This window comes from Bos taurus, chromosome 11 (assembly GCF_002263795.3).
Source record: "Bos taurus isolate L1 Dominette 01449 registration number 42190680 breed Hereford chromosome 11, ARS-UCD2.0, whole genome shotgun sequence".
Taxonomy (NCBI): domain Eukaryota; kingdom Metazoa; phylum Chordata; class Mammalia; order Artiodactyla; family Bovidae; genus Bos; species Bos taurus.
Genome location: NC_037338.1, coordinates 104,087,353 through 104,102,811, shown reverse-complemented (window position 1 = coordinate 104,102,811; position 15,459 = coordinate 104,087,353). Strand labels below are relative to the sequence as shown.

General features: G+C 64.8%; 1 protein-coding gene and 1 long non-coding RNA gene across 4 annotated transcripts; one reads left to right on the top strand and one right to left on the bottom strand.

Annotated features, from left to right (window-relative positions):
* Positions 1-664: 664 nt before the first annotated feature.
* LOC101902839 (uncharacterized) lies at positions 665-2,520 on the bottom strand. Of its 3 annotated transcripts, none has more exons than XR_009496576.1 (3): positions 2,232-2,520; positions 1,300-1,469; positions 665-1,130 (listed from the first exon to the last, which is right to left on the bottom strand). It is a non-coding gene; the product is annotated as an uncharacterized lncRNA (long non-coding RNA). The 3 variants fall into 3 exon arrangements; XR_009496577.1 differs by lacking the exon at positions 2,232-2,520 and adding an exon at positions 1,944-2,181; XR_236559.3 differs by lacking the exon at positions 2,232-2,520 and having other exon boundaries at positions 1,300-2,181.
* Positions 2,521-2,602: 82 nt separating this feature from the next.
* Positions 2,603-14,974, top strand: AGPAT2 (1-acylglycerol-3-phosphate O-acyltransferase 2). Its single transcript, NM_001080264.1, is given in 6 exon segments — positions 2,603-2,889; positions 10,797-10,930; positions 11,290-11,465; positions 11,712-11,807; positions 13,486-13,558; positions 14,311-14,974. Coding segments are annotated over 6 exon segments (837 nt in total). The 5' UTR covers positions 2,603-2,707; the 3' UTR covers positions 14,487-14,974.
* Positions 14,975-15,459: the final 485 nt, after the last annotated feature.

Sequence of the window (15,459 nt, the reverse complement as noted above, 5' to 3'; positions counted from 1 at the left end):
GAATCCACCTCCTGGTGCCAGAGGCAGAGCTGGGAGAGGCCTGGAGAAGGGCCCAGAGGAAGAAACTGAGGCTCGGGGAGCTTGGAGCTTAGCCATCTGTTCAGAGCTCAAAGATGTCGCTTGGCCAGGAGGGGTGATATCGGCCTTCAGAAATGCAGAGGCCCAGCCCTTCCCTCCGGAGGCCCCACCCAAGCCAAGGCCAACCCAGGGACCTCAGGGCCCCACCCCCGAGGCCAGGACTGGAAGAGCAGGTGGGTCGACAGGCCCAGTGCCGCCCCCGCGCCCTGCCGACTCCTGTGGCAGGGTGGGTTCAGGCCAGATGGTCACCTGGTGTTATGTGCTGCTTGGCTGGGCCCCGGCAGACGCCCAGGAGGCCTCAGCCGTCACCCGGCCAGGGGTGGCGGGGCGGGCGCCTTCCCTGGGTGCTTGCGGGGATGTGGAGCACCCTGAGAGGCTGGCACCCCCCTGCCCCGCATGCTAGTGCTCCCTGAGGGGGGCATGCTAATTTTAGAGGAAAACCCCTTGTCTCAGGGTCTCCACCAACCCAGAGGATCCTCTGGTGACTCACCTTCTAGAAACAAAAAGCGTTCCTTTCCCAAGAGAATACTGAATATGTGTCTCAGACCCAGCAGCGTCTGAGGCCTCCCCTTTCCCCCATTCCCAATCAGAGGCAAAAGGACACTTTATTTCCACATTTCCCCAGAGGAGGAAGGAGCTGGGGAAGGAGGTGAAAATCGAGCCACAGCCCCTCTGTCTGTCTGAAGACAGAACAGTGATGTCCGGGACCACCACGCCTGGGAGCCGGACAGGGCAGCGGGCCAGGGGCAGCGGGCGGGGGTACAGGGCCCGGGCCGGCCTCTGCCCATCACCTCTATCAAGTGGGGGAGCGCTGGTCCTGGAGGCTGCTTGTGGCCAGGCCCCGTTCTCTCGGGCGTCAGTGGAGCCCCCGGGGAGGCGGAGGAGAGGGGCGGCGAACACAGGAACCCATAAACGCGTGACTGAGTCATGGGAAATGCTGGGAACAGTGAGGCAGGGAAGGCATCTGAGGGGTGGGCGGTGCCACCGTGGCAGTGCTGGCAGCTGGCAGCTACAGGACCTCAGGCAAAGCAGCGCTGTCTGCGGCGGGGGTTCTGAGGACAGGATTCACGCCTCAGCAAGAGCCCCCTGGGGCCTCCAGCTGAGAAACCAGGGACCCCGCGACACCGCTGGCAGTCCCGGGCCCACCTGACCCCCCGAAACCTCCTCTTCCGAGTCTGTCAGCCCCATGGCCAGCCCGGGCCCAGTGGTGCCAGCGCTCACCCCTCCTCCCCAAGGCGGGGGAGCACTCTCGGGCCTCCTCCAAGGTCGGAAGGAGAGACGCTCGTGGGCTTGATGCAGATGGCTGGAGGTGTTTACTTTGGTTCGGTCGCTCGGTCGCTCAATTGTGTCCGACTCTTGCAGCCCCTTGGACTTCAGCCTGCGGGGCTTCCCTGTGCGGAGGGGTTTGGGCCACAGGCTTTGCTGTGAAACACGCATGGGTGTAGCGCAGGGGAAGGGACGCGCCCCTCGTGAAGAGTGAGAACGCCTGTGCCCAGGCTCCTCTCTCCGCAGGGAAGCCCTCATCCCTCTGGGCCTGACGCCCCCCAGTCACCCGTGATGGGTGATTTTGTACTTGTCACCCAAAATAGCATTTTGGGGACTTCAGCGAAGCATTTCAGCACTAGACGCCCCAGCATCTGAAATAGGGCAGAGGCTGACAACAACCTTTTGAAGGCCTCCAGGCACCACGTGTGGGGCCACTGGTCAATGGCAGCAAACCCAGGCCCGGGGCGCAAGTGGGGGGGCCGCGAGTGGAGGGCCCGCGAGTGGGGGGGCCCAAGTGGAGGGGCCACAAGTGGAGGGGCCCAAGTGGAGGGGCCGCAAGTGGAGGGCACTTGTGTACAATGGAAACTTGGTGTTACAACCTGGATCTGCTCTGAGATCTGTTGACGGTCCCCCCCAGGGATGACCTGGAGCTCCTCCCCACAAGCCAGAGGCTGGCCACACCATTGCCCGGCCAGGCTGGCCCACCCGCTTGAGTTGAACTCAGTCGCCTGATCCCTGGGCAGGCCTGACACCTGGAGCATGAGATAACCTGCTGGCCCTGGCACCCACTGTCCGGCACCCAGGCCCCGCCCAGAAACTGGCCTCCTGCCTACCCAGCGCGTCTTCAGACCACCCCTCCCCCGAGGGGACCCGAAGGGGCAGGCTACCGGTTAGGTCACCGGGCGCCGCTCAAGGGCCCCTTTGTGCGGTGACCAGCCTGGCACGCGCCTTCGCGGTCTGGGCTCAGGGGCGGTGCCGGCGGTTGCGAAGGCGGGTGGGGTCCGGTCCGGCTATGGGGGTCTGCGGGGAGCCACGGCCCTGGTCACCCGCTGCGAAGGTGCGGGGGCTGGGGGCGGGCGCAGGGCCAGCGGCGGAGGGTGGCCCGGCGCCTGGGCAAGGGCACCGTCCCGGGACGGAGGGGCGGGGAGGGGCGGCGACCGCGCGGCGGGCGGGGCGGGGCGGGGACCGTCGCGGGCGGGGCGCACCTCGCTCACCCTCCCGGGCGCCCCGCCCCTCCGCCCTCGCAATAAGGGGCGCGGGCCTGGCGGGGCGAGGAGGAGGGCCCGCCGCCGCCGCCAGCCCGCGCGGCTGGAGCCCAGGCAGGCAGCCCGCGGCCCGCGCCGTCGGGGCTCCGGGCGCGGCTATGGAGCTGTGGCCGTGGCTGATCGCGGCGCTGCTGCTGCTGCTGCTGCTGGCGCAGCTGAGCCGCTCGGCCCGCTTCTACGCCAAGATCGGCCTGTACTGCGCCTTCTGCTTCACGGCCTCGGCGATGGCCGCGGTCGTCTGCCTGCTGCGCCACGGGGGCCGGACGGTGGAGAACATGAGGCAAGGGGGGCCGGGCGGGCGCGGGGGGGCCGCTTCCGCTTCCCTAACTTTCCCGTGTCCTTTCCCTCCTTCCTGCCGCGCCCGCCTCTCCAGGGCTCCGGGAGTGGCGGGAGGGGGCTGGGGCGGGGGTGGGGGGGGTGCGGCGCTCCCTACGCCCGAGGGAAAAGCGGGTCGGGGAGCGCGCCGAGGGGTGGTGGTGGGTGGGCTGCGGCCTCCGGAGCCCGCGTCGCCGTGTCCCCGCACCCTTGCCCCGGGACCCCGGCCAGGGGCCGACACGGAGGGCTTTACAGAGATCTGTCTCTCGGCGCCGCGCAGGGTGCTGGGCCGGCTCCGAGAGGAATGCGGCCGGGCCGGGTGGGCAGAGGCTCGGTGCCGCTTCCCGTGGCGGGGGGTGGGGGCTAGCCGCCGTGCACCGCCGCGCCGGGGTGTCTCAGTCTCCTCCCCGCCATCCCGCCCGCCCACCTGTCGGGCGATGAGCGCACCTGTGCTCAGCCTCTTCCTTCCGCTTAGGAAGGTGTGGTGGCTCCAGCCCGCGGAGGTTGGGCGGGGACTGCTGACCCTTGGGGTCCAAGCTTTAAGCCAGGGGAAAGAACACGGTGGTGGCTGGGGTGTCCCCCCTCCCATCCCCGGGGCTGGGGAGCTTGCTGCGGTAGGGGTCAGGCTGGGCTGACAGGAAGAGATGGCGATCTCTCCCGGGCAGGGGCAGGGGCTGGGGAGGGCATGGTGGCCCGAGAGGGGCTCCTTGGCCCTTTCCCCAGATTCCGATGGGGAGGGGCCATTGCTAACATGCCACCCTGTGGCTTTGGCAATGATGGCCTTTTGGCCGTGGCCTGGGGTGGGAATACTGTGGTCCCTGAGGCCCCCACTACCCCAGCACTCACAGGGCAGGGGGTGAGGGGTCCTGGCTTTCTGCCCTTCCCGGCCTTGTCCATCCGATGGGCTGACGCTGCCAGACTGGCCTGCTCTGCACAGTTCTCCCCAGCTGTTTTCAGGGATTTGTGGCTCCCGCTGCCCCAGGAATGGGCGGGAGGACTAAGAGTGGGGAAGACTGGTGGGTGGGCCATGGGTCTCCAGTGCCTCCCCTGCCCTCCCCCGCCCCACGTGGCCCAGGGCAGCAACCCAGGGAGCAGAGATCACAGGGGTGGCCCACTTGTTGCCTTTCCAGCTGTCTTCCCAAGCAGTCAGCTCTCTGGGATGGGGAGGGCCTGTGTCCAGAAATAGGGGGTTCCTCAGGGCTGGGCCCTGCCGGCAGGGATGCTGGCCTGAGTTTGAGGCCCTGGGACCCCCTGCAGACAGTGGGCTCACAGCCCGTGTCCGTTCCACACCTGCTGGGGGCCAGCCAGGAGCGGGGCAGGGGGTGGTTTCCGGCAACAAGGGCTGGTGGGCTCCTCGGAGGGGCAGCTGCCCTCCCACAGCCAGGCCCGAGGGTGGCACGTCTGTTTCTGAGGCAGGAGGGGGCCCTGAGCCTGGCTTGTGCTGCGTGCGGGTGGGAAGCGAGTCCTGGAGCAGGCTTTCAGCAGGCGTTCCCAGTGGTCACCCTCTCTCTCCCTGGCTCTGTGTGGTCAGGTAGCCTTGTCTTTAAAAGGTCCAACTCGCTCTTCCAGGCCTGGGCTTGAAAGCTGCTTCCCCAGGGTCAGGCTGGAAGTCACGGCCACCCTTTCTGACCAGGTGGTAGAACTGGCAGGCCGGCCTGACCAGCACTTGGCAGCCCAGGCCTGGCCAGCCCCGTGGCCTCTGCTGCCTCGGGCTTGTTCCCCGAGCCCAGAGCCCAGCTCGGCCCCCAGTCTCGCACGAGATTCGGGCCTGCTGAGACGTCCTCCTCAGCTCAGGAGGGAGCTCCCCTCCCCGGGGCAGCCCCCGACTCAGGCTCTGCACAAGCCAACCCAGGACATGACGAAGGTGCTGAGTCCTCCCCAGAGAGAGGCAGGCCTAGGGGTCTGGGAACCCACAGCCCCCTTCCCCTGCAGCCCCAGGTCCCAAAGGGTGGGTCATAGTGATGACACCCATGGCTCCCCAGTGATGGCAGAGAGGAGGGTCCCTTGTGAACACGAGTTCCCCAAGGGATGTGGCCGAGGAGGGCTGAGGAATGCAGAGGTCGTGGAGGCGCTGTGTCCCTTTAGGCACTGTGCTCCTCCAGGGACAGGCCCACGAGGACAGGTGAGGTTGGGGGGCTGTGTGGACAGGCCCCCTCATTTCAGGCCCCTCCTGGGTTGGACTGTGGGTGCCTGGCTGCCCCCCTCTCCAGTCTCACCCTGACCTCGGGAAAGGACTCTGCCCATCAGTTCTGTCTTGCACCCCCATGCGCTGGCGGATGCTTCATCCTTAGGGAAAGGTGTTCCTAGTCCCATTTTATGGATGAGCCCTCAGAGAAGCAGCTTGAAACTCATGTCTCCGGGGGTTGGGGCGGGGAGGAGGCAACTGGCAGGTCCCAGAACTAGGACGCGGCAGACCTGGGCTGCAGAGCCCAAGGATGACTTCAAGGTGGGTCTTTTCCTCTGTCTCACCAGCATCGGGGCTGGGGGCAGCACCGTGGCTGCTTTGGAGCTGGAGACCAGGCTCAGGGGAAGTCCTAAGTTCCAAGAGGGACAGCCCAGCTCCACCCACTGCCTCGCGTTCCCATCTCCCTGTAACCAGCAGCCCGTCTCTGTGATGGGGCAGCCAAGGAGGCCTTTGCCATTGAGTTGTGAGTTTTGAGCGTGCTTGGCAGCGCTGGGAGCGGAGGGCCAGAGGCAGGCACTGTTGTGAGCATGCTGGGGCTGAGGCCAGGGACCCCCTCCCAGACTGGCGGGGGCCTGCGCGCCAGGCAAGGCTGGGTCCTCGTCCTGGGGGCAGGTGCCCTTATCACACCTGCTGGACAGTGAAGAGAGCGAGGCCCAGGATAATCCTGTGTGTTAGAACTGGCTTTGGCGGTAGAATCAGGAAACCAGGTAACAGCACCTTAACGCAGAGAGTTTCCTTTCTCACACGTTCAGGTGACCAGGACGGGCAGCCTGGGACCACAGCTAGGCTGCAGGGCTGGGGGCAGGAGAGTGAGGTGCTGGGTCGGTGGAACCCCCACCCACTTGGAACGTTGAGGATGGGCATCGCTGCAGCCAGGGCCTGGGGCCCTGGTCTTGGGGTGGGCCGGTGGGGGCAGTCCTCCCCCTGGGTGGACTCCTGCAGGCCCGGGAGCAGAGTTCCTGAGATCTGGACACTGCTCACGGCCCCACCTCCTTCCACCCCACTTCTGAGCCCCCGTTAGCACCTCTGGGCACCTGCAGAGGCCAGCACCCCCAGCTCCTGCCCACCCAGTGTTCCGGCTCATCTGACGCTTGGGAAAGGCCGCTGCCTACCAGGCGGCCTTGCTGGGGCCTCCTGTCCCCTGAGCAGACTGATGGCTCTGTGTGCCTGCCCTCCTGGCACGGCCTTCCAGAGTGAGTGCCACCAACCACCCCCCTCCACCCTCGCCACGTTATAAGGCAAAGCCCACGGGGTCTGGCTGAGGACTTGGCACGGCTTGGCTGAATTAGCTACTGGGTCTTCCTAGAGCTGTCTAGCCTGTGTCGGGGCTGAGCGCAAAGGTCAGCAGGTAGCTGAGACCTGACCTTGAACCACCTTCCAGTGGCCAGGAGCAGGTACCGGCTGGGGGAGGGGCTTCTTCCATCTCCTTTGGAATCTTTTCCTCCTGTGTTGTCGCCAACACAGCCGCTGTCTGTGGAGGCGGTCGCCAACACACCGGCCTGGCAGGTGTCTCAGGCGTCCAGCCTCATCTAGCTCGACCCCTCCACGACCTTCCAGTCTCACAAGTGGAAACAAGAAAGCGTAGTTAGGTCAAGTCCGTTGCCCAAGGTCACAGCTGTGAGAGGAGCGTCAGGGCCTGTCTGACCCAGAGCTGGGGCGGGGTCCGGGTGTCCACAGATGAGCACGGCTGGTCCACGGAGGCTGGCTGCCAGGGCTTCGGCCCCAGGCCCCTGAGAATCCTCACGTTTATGGCACTCCCTTCGAGGCCAGCGGCCCCGATCAGGGTTAAATGGAGGGCTCCTGAGAAAGACCCACGAGGGGTGAGGATGGCGCCTCTGTTTAAGATCACTGCCCCCCTGGGCCCTTGGAAAGTGGGGCGGGCCCCCTTGCCTTGCGGGGACTCTGGCACCAGTCACCCACCTGGCAGCTGCCTGCAGTGCTTCTGAAGGTTGGGCCACCTGGCTTCAGGCAGCCTTGGCTCCGCCTCCCTGGGAAGGCAGGACTGGAGCTGGGGTGCGAACATCCCTGGCACACCTGTGACTCCCGCCCTGAAGCTGGGGCCCTGCTTCCTGTGGGTAGGGGCACTGGAGTCAGCTGGGCTCCGAAGAGGCCTGGGCTGGGCAGGCCTGGCTGCCTGGGGACAGCGGCTGCCCGGAGCTTCCTGCTGGGAGAGAAGGGCAGAGCCCCTCCTGCTGGGGGTGGTGTGGGGGCCAGAGAGCCCCTTCAGGGGGTGAGGGGAGGCCTGCAGAGGAGCTAGAACACCTCACCTGACAACCCTGGAGTTTAGGGGCGGGCTCCAGCCCATCCCGGCTTCCCCGCTGTGTGACTCTGGGCAAGTCGCTCAGCTTTGCTGAGCCTCCACTTCCCTGGTGCAGGAGTATGTGACCTTGTGGGGTTACTGTCTGAGCGAAACTGGACAGTTGGCGTCTGTCCCCAAGCAGGCTTGGCAGGTAGCATGGAGCACCTGCTCCCGGGCGTGGGTGTGGGGCATCTGTCCCTGTGGTTATGTGCGTGCTGCATTCCAGGCCAGGACAGACCAGCTCTCCCTGCCCAGGGCCCTGGAGCCTCTGCACAGCTTGGGCGGCTTCCCTGCTCTTGGAGGAAGCACTGTGAAGATGATACGACGTCCCCACCACTTTGACTGAAAACCTTGACAAGGGGGGACAGAAGGAGAAGGAAGAGCGAGACCCCGTGCCCGCCCCCCTGCAGGGAGTGACTGATGGACCCTCCCTGTGAGGAGCATCTCTTGCTTCTGTCTGCTCCCGGGATGCCCCTTTCTTTTGCAGCTTCCTGTACTTATGTCAGTGGCGGTGTCTTTTGGTTTTGAGTGCAGTTATTTGTAAAATGTAGCGAGTTGCTCCCTGGACCTGTCGGTCCCTCCTGGAACCGTTTGGTCCTTGGGAGGTCTGCCTCAACTGGGGTGGGAGAGGCCCCTGCTAGGCTGAGTATCACAGGATACTGTGATCACGGTATATACAGTATCTTTCATCATCCCCCACCCCCAAATACTGATCCTGTCAATTAGATACAAAAAGAAAATACAGAGAAGTTCTGGAGACGGACGTTTGGGACAGCTGCATTATACACTTGTAAATGGTTTAAAATGATAGATTTTATGTTATGTATATTTCACAACAGTTTGTCTCCTTTTGGCTGAGTCAGGCAGCATGGAGGATCTTAGTTCCCCAATAAGGGAATAAAGCAGGGATCAAACCCGGGTCTCCCTGCATTGGAAGGGCAGACTCTTAACCACTGGACCACCAGGGAGGTCCTTCATCACAACTGTTTGAGAAGAAAAACGGAGCCAGCAGACACCCCCAGAGAGTGACCCACTGTCCTCTCCAGATGTGGTCTGGGACTTTGCCTGTGAGCTTGGCAGGGAAATGCAAATGACAGGTTTGCATTAGAAGTCCCGGGAACCGACCTGACAGCGAATAAGTAGGGATCTTTGCTCTTTCTCTGCCGCAGCCCTGTCTATCTGGGCAGTCCCCACGGGGACGCTGAGGTGTTCTTTCCCTAATCCCGACCGCGCCTGTGCGTCGGAAGCTTTAGGATCAATTGCCAGAAGAGGATTGCAAATCTCAGGGACTAGGCTTCTTAAGGGCTCTTCTAGGTCCTGCCAACCTGCCCTCCTCCAGAAACCTCTGCGATCTCCCACCTCTGCCAGCAGCCTCAGGCCGTTTCCCGACACCGGCCGACACCTCCTGTTATCCGGCTATCCTCTGCCAATCCGAAGGAAGAGGACAGGGCTTCTCGTTTCAATCCGCGTTTCCTTTGATGGCTAGTGAGACTGCGTGCCTCTGTGTTGTTGGACGATGCACGTTTTTCCTGTTGGTGAATGGCCTGCTTGCGCCCCCTCCTTGGGTCGGTCAATCCTCACAACGACCCGAGAAGCCATCTCTTGGCAGTCGAGAAGCCCGAGGCTCCCCAGCTGAGGTAGCCAGGCGAGGTCTCCCAAGAGTGTCCGGCCAGGGGCACCTCTGAGCCGGATGGGAACAAAGGGACAGGTCTGGCTCGAGCTGGCAGAGGCTTAGTGCTAAGGAGGATGGCCCGGCTTCCAGATCCAGCAAGGCCGGCTGGCCCGACTGTGAGAGCAGCCGGGGCTCAGCTGCCTCCCTCGCGGAGCCCCTCTCTCCAACCTGTGCCGTGGGAGGAGGAGGGGAGAGAGGCTGTGTGGGCCAGATGCGAGCCTGCCTTTGGGACAGAGAGGCAGAGCCGATAGGATCTACTCGTGTGAGGCTCAGAGGAGTCTTATCCACAGAGACAGAAAGATGCTGGGGCCCGGGGCAGGGTGTGTGTGTGTAATGGGAACAGCGTGTCCGTCAACTTGAGAAGATAAGAGTCTTGGGGACAGACGGTGGGGGCAGTTGCTCAACAACGTGACCGCACTTGAACTGTGTATTTGAAACCAGTTCAGAGGGTAAATGTGCTGCATGCATCTTACCCACAGTTTTAAAGACACGAGTCTGCCTTCGGGCCAAGGACCCACTCTGAGCCTCTGCTCTATTGAGAACCAGGTCTGGGCCCAGGCCCTTCTGCCTGGAGTGGAAAAGGCCTCCCTCCCGGTCAGGACTGTGAGGAGCTCCCTGGCGGCTGTGTGTGTGTGTGTGTGTGTGTGTGTGTGTGTGTGCGTGCACGAATCTTGTGCGGAAAGTGGAAAGCTCTTGGGTCACCGGGAGCTCACCTTCAGCCCCGCCCCCACCCACGGGTGGGAAGGACCCAGGGGGCCTGCAGGAGTGGCAGAGGAGTGACCTCAAGCCGTGGGCTCCATCGCCCCGTGTGCACGGACCCCTGACTGGCACCTGTCCTGTGCCAAGTGTGTGCGGTGTCAACCTTCTCCCTGCCAGCCAGCTACCCAAAGACAGGGGCACGCATGGTCTCCCTCACCCGTCACCTCCTGCGGGGATAGGCCCCTCCAGGTCACGAGTGCCCAGGGCAGCCTCCTGCCAGGAGCAGGGCCCACGCACATCCTAGCTCCACTGGCATCCTGGTGTGACCTTGAGTATGTGTGTCTGTGTGTGAAACGGGCAGGCTGCCGCTTTGTAGGACAAGGAGGCGTGAAAGCCATGGTGCCTGCCGGGCCGGTCTCCCCAGCAGCAGCTCTTCCAAACCAGGAAGCAGCCCGCAGCTCCTCGCCAAGGTTTCCGCTTGGTACCCACGCTTCCCTCCCTTGGGTGTGGCTCTGCCTTGAGGGATGGTCACTTCCTGTGGGGGGCCCCCTGCCCCGGCCTCCTCTGTGGGCGGCCTCTCCACGTTGGGTCCTTCGGTCTCTGATGCGGCTGACAGCAGAGTTCACCCAGCCTAGGGGTTTCTCAGCCTCCATCCCCGCCGTTCAGCTGGGCCCCCGGCCTGGGGTGACAGGCAGGACTCGGGGGCTGGAGGCTGGATGACAGGTGCAGATCTGGGTACCTGGACGTGGAAGGGGGCGTCCTTCCCACAGCCAGGCGTCAGGGTCCCCGAGGCCTTGCTTCCGTGTGACCTTCATGTCACCGGCTGGGGAGGCGAGGGGCGGGGGGCACTCGCCATCCTGCTTGGGGACAAGACCTGAAGGCGCTCGGAGGGGAAGGCGGGCTCAGGGTCAGTGGCCAGCCTGCCAGGGTGGGCTGGGGGTCTCCGGGCTGTGCGCGCAGAGCCCACGTCACGCCGGGGCAGTGGCCCTCTGCTCACTGGGCCCGTCTCCCCCGCAGGATCATCAGTTGGTTCGTCCGGTCCTTCAAGTACGCATATGGCCTCCGCTTTGAGGTCAAAGGCCGTGAGACGCTGGACGAGGACCGGCCCTGCGTCATCATCTCCAACCACCAGAGCATCCTGGACATGATGGGTAAGGCTGGGCCTCAGTGGGGTCTGGGGGAGGACTGACCCTCCCCAGTTGCCTGGGGGTAGGGGGAGGCTGCTGTCCTACTTGGTGGAGGCTAGACCCAGCTGAGCTGGCAGGCGGGGGTTTGACACTGGAGGGAGGGACCCGCGCCTCCCTCTGGTGGGTAACAGGACTGGGCAGCTTGTGTGGGGCCCCGGGCCCTGCTGCAGTGCCCCCCCTGCTAGGAAGCTGAGGCTCAGAGGCCAGACGGTGCCCAGGGGCCAGTGGTACCTGAGGCCTGGGGCTGGCCCGCTTCTCCCTGGGGAGTGGCCCCTGAGCTGCGCTGTCTCCTCCTGTCCCTACCTGGCATCTGGCGCCCACAGGCCTCATGGAGGTCCTCCCCGACCGCTGCGTGCAGATCGCCAAGCGAGAGCTGCTCTTCCTGGGGCCCGTGGGCCTGATCATGTACCTGGGGGGCGTCCTCTTCATCAACCGGCAGCACTCCCAGACGGCCATGAGCGTGATGACCGATGTGGGCGAGCGCATGGTCAGGGAGAAGGTGAGTGCCCAGGGCTGGGGCGCCCGGCGCTGGGGACACTCAGGCCCAGTTGTGGTGTCAAGTCGGCCCCGAGGGTGAGTTCCTGCAGCAGAACACGCCTCATCGCTGTGTGTCTGTGACTCTCATATGGAAGAGCCAGGCGCAGGGCCTCGGTTGTCAGCGGTGGTAGTCTCTGCTGAGAAGGGCGGTGGGTGCCTCCCTGGGCGGCCTCTGGCTTTTGGGTACAGCCTCCTGTCTCCTCAACAGCTCAAAGTGTGGATCTACCCGGAGGGCACGCGGAATGACAACGGGGACCTCCTGCCTTTCAAGAAAGGCGCCTTCTACCTGGCGATCCAGGCCCAGGTATGTCGGGGCTGCGGCTCCTGGTGTGGCCGGGGCGGGAAGCGCATCCGGGCTGGCCTACGGCTGACAGTGACCTCCCGGCCGGCCGGGGCCACTGGCGCTCGGGGACCACCTGCCTCTGGACAGGCAGCACCTGTCTGTGAGCTGCCGTGGAGGGCAGTCCCTGGGGCCCCTGAGCGTGAAGGCTGGGGTCTGGTCAGCCCAGGACCAGCTGGAATGACGCTCATCACTTCCGTACCTGCCCACGGAGCTTCAGCACCCCACTTTCCCGCTGGCCGGGCGAGGGGGGCTGGGGTTGGCGTAAAGAAGGCCTGCTGCCTGGACTGTCAGGAGGGCTCTGCCAAGGTTGCGTTCAGTTCCCCCGCACCCCTCGCCAAGGCAGGTTTGGGACTGAGCAGTGGCTGGGCGGTGGGGGGTGCACCAGGGCTCACAGGGGCCAGGACAGAGTGAGCAGAAAGCCCGGCATGGGCCTCGTGCTGCTCTGTCCTTGACTTCCGGGGTCCCGGGGATCTCGGGGGGATGGCAGGAGAGGCTTGGGGCACGTCCCTCCGTGGGGTGGGGCTCCGGGTGGGTTCGGGTGCCTGTCCTGTGCTGGGGGCTGAGCGCAGGTGAAAACCCTCGGGGTTTGGGGAGCCTTCCTTCCTGCCTGGTCAGAGTCAGGCTGCCAGCTGGGCAGGGCTCTGCTGTCTCCTGGGCTTCACCTGTGAGAGGTGGCCTCGAGCACCCCCTGGTGGCCCCGAGCAAGGCTGGGAGAGCCTTCCTTCCAGAAGCTCCCAGCCAGCGCCGGGGGTGGGGAGTGGGGGAGCTGGAGGGAGGGGTGGACGGGGGTGGGGACGGGAGCCTGGGCTCTGATCCCCGTCCTGCCCGAGCACGAGGAGGAGGACACCCCGGCCGCAGGCCCGGGGCCGGTGTCTCTTCCCTTTGTGGTGGAGAAGGGGTCATGGGGGTCATGGGAGAGAAGAGCGGAGCGGAGCTTTGAGGGGTGGTGGGGCCAGGGCAGTCTCAGCCAGGACGCCAGGCAGCGTGTTTCCTGTCAGTTCCCCCCACCCCAGGGTTAATGATTACTCCAGGTGCCATTTCCGACACTGGAACCACCACTGTTGAAGTCACCATTGGACTTGACCCTGGTGTCTTCTGGGAAAACCCGCAGGCCCTGCCCCCTCCCCTGGCTGGAGCTGCCCCCTGGGGTTGGGGGAGAGGCTGGGAAGGAAGAGATGGGCAGAAAGACCTCAGTTATCTCCTCTGGCTAAACTGGACAGGGTCCTGGGTCATCTTGGGACCCTTGGGGGGTGCGGAATGTGAATCCAATGGATGTGTGCCAACCCAGGAAGTCTTCCTGGAGGAGGGGATACTTGGGTAAGGATGTGCAGGATGAGTTTATGGACTCGGGGCCACCCAGGGCACGAAGGGTGTCCCAGGGCAGCACATGGAAGCACCCTGAGCCACCCAGGCACGAAGGGTGTCCCAGGGCAGCGCATGGAAGCACCCTGAGGCACCCAGGCACGAAGGGTGTCCCAGGGCAGCGCATGGAAGCACCCTGAGGCAGGGTGGTATGCCTGCCTGGTGGCCACAGGGGTCGTGGGGGCAGGCAGGGTCTGCCCGCAAGCTTGTCCCTGGGGATCAGGCTCCACGGTTGGGCTGGGCTCCGTCCTCAGGCTGCCACGTCTGCTGTCCCCAGGTACCCATCATCCCTGTGATTTACTCCAGCTTCTCCTCCTTCTACAGCTGTAAGACGAAGCTCTTCACTTCAGGTAGCCCCCCGCCCCCCCACACACACACCTGCCACACGGGGGCCCGCCCACCCGATCTCAGTCCCAGTGACACCTGGACCCCGCTTCTGGGGGGTCACTCCAGGCTGTGCCCCTCAGTGACTGGGGGAAGAAGGAAGGAGGCCCTGCCTTGAGCCCCAAGATCAGGGCTCCCAGGGGTGGGTGGAGGCCCAGCTTCTCACACACGGGCCGGGCCTTGCCCACAGCTCGGGGGGCCTTGAGGGGCACACTTCCTCTGCCCAGGGTGGGCTCTGAACCAGTGCATCCAGCCCTGACTCTCAGGCAGCAGCCTCCCGGGGACGCCCCCCATGCCCTCTGCCACGGAGCTTAGGACCTCCCTCCACCCTTCTCTCCAGACCCCCACACGAGGGTGCCTGGCACCCAGGTGGGAAGTGGGGTCCAAGGGAGAAGCTGCCTGCCGCACACCTGGGTCCCCGAGGCCGCCTGCAATCCAGGGCTGCCCCAGAGCCTCCTGGGGGAGGGAACATCCTGGAGCCTAAGCAGTCCTCACAAGGGGGCACGCACTCGTCCACGCCCCTCTGAACGTTCCTGAGAGCATGTGAATGCCTGCATCAGTGATTCTCAATTAAGAGCCAACCGCCAGAGACCGGGGTGTCTGGAAGAGCCCGGTCCAGCCCAGGCCCTCGGGAGGCTGGCAGACAGCCAAAATGGGGGGAGAGAGGCCCCCCGCAGGAGCCCCCCAGGTGGCTGACGCCCCCACCCTGCCCCCACAGGAACCATCCAGGTGGAGGTGCTAGATGCCATCCCCACCCGTGGCCTCACTGTCGCCGACGTCCCCAAGCTTCTGGACACCTGCCATCAGGCCATGAGGACGCACTTCTTCCACATATCCAAGATCCCCCAGGAGAACGGGGCCCCCTTGGGGCCCGACACCCAGGAGGCCCAGTAATCGAGGCCTGGGGCAGGGCAGGACCTGGATGGACGATGGACAGAGGGCCGCCCCCCACCCACCAGACACCACTGTGTCCCCTCTAGCCGTCACCCCCTGGAAGCGGGCCCCTCTTGTCACTGCCTTGGGTCCTGGCCCCCCGATGTCCCTGCAAGGGAGAGTCAGCCCCCCAAGCTCTGAGGGCAGGGCCTCGCCCACCCCTGTGCCTCCGGAGTCTGGTGTGGGAGTGGGTCTGGACCCCCATGGGCTGACAGGGCAGGGCCGAGCTGCCCGGCCCCACCCTCCCGCCCAGGCCTGCATCAGGCCCTCAGGGAGAGGCGGGCTCGGGGGCCAGGACGCCTGGTCTCACGCCCCCAGGTGGCCTCATGCCAGCTGGGCCTCAGGGAGCCACAAAGCAGGGTCTGCGGCTCCCCCGGCTCTGGGGAGCGAGTCTGCTGAATGGGTACTGTGCTCGTCACTGTTTTTTATAAACGAACTCTTGGAAGTGCCTGCTGAATCGTGCTCACTCAGAGGGTGGGCAGGGCTGCCTCGGGTTCCCATCCTCAAGCTGCCCTCGCTTCCAGCGCCCCCGGACGAGTGTGGAGCACCCCCAGCCGTCACCCTGGGTAGTGTTCCTGCCGGGGTTGGGGCCACGGTCATCCTGGAATGTTTTCTCCTACTGGGGGTGGCAGGCACGCCCAGGGGTCCGGCAGGCACGTCGCAAGGAAGCTAATGGTTTGCTCTCTGGCTGCCGGCTGGGGGTGGGACCAGCTGGTCACTTTCACTGAAACCACGCCCTCCAGCCCCATTGGAGTGAAAGTCGCTCAGTCGTGTTGGGACTCTTTGCGACCCCATGGACTATACAGACCAGGGAGTTCTCCAGTCCAGGACACTGGAGCACGTAGCTGTTCCCTTCTCCAGGGGATCTTCCCAGCCCAGGGATCGAACCCCGATCTCCCACGTTGCAGGCAGATTCTTTACCAGCTGAGCCACA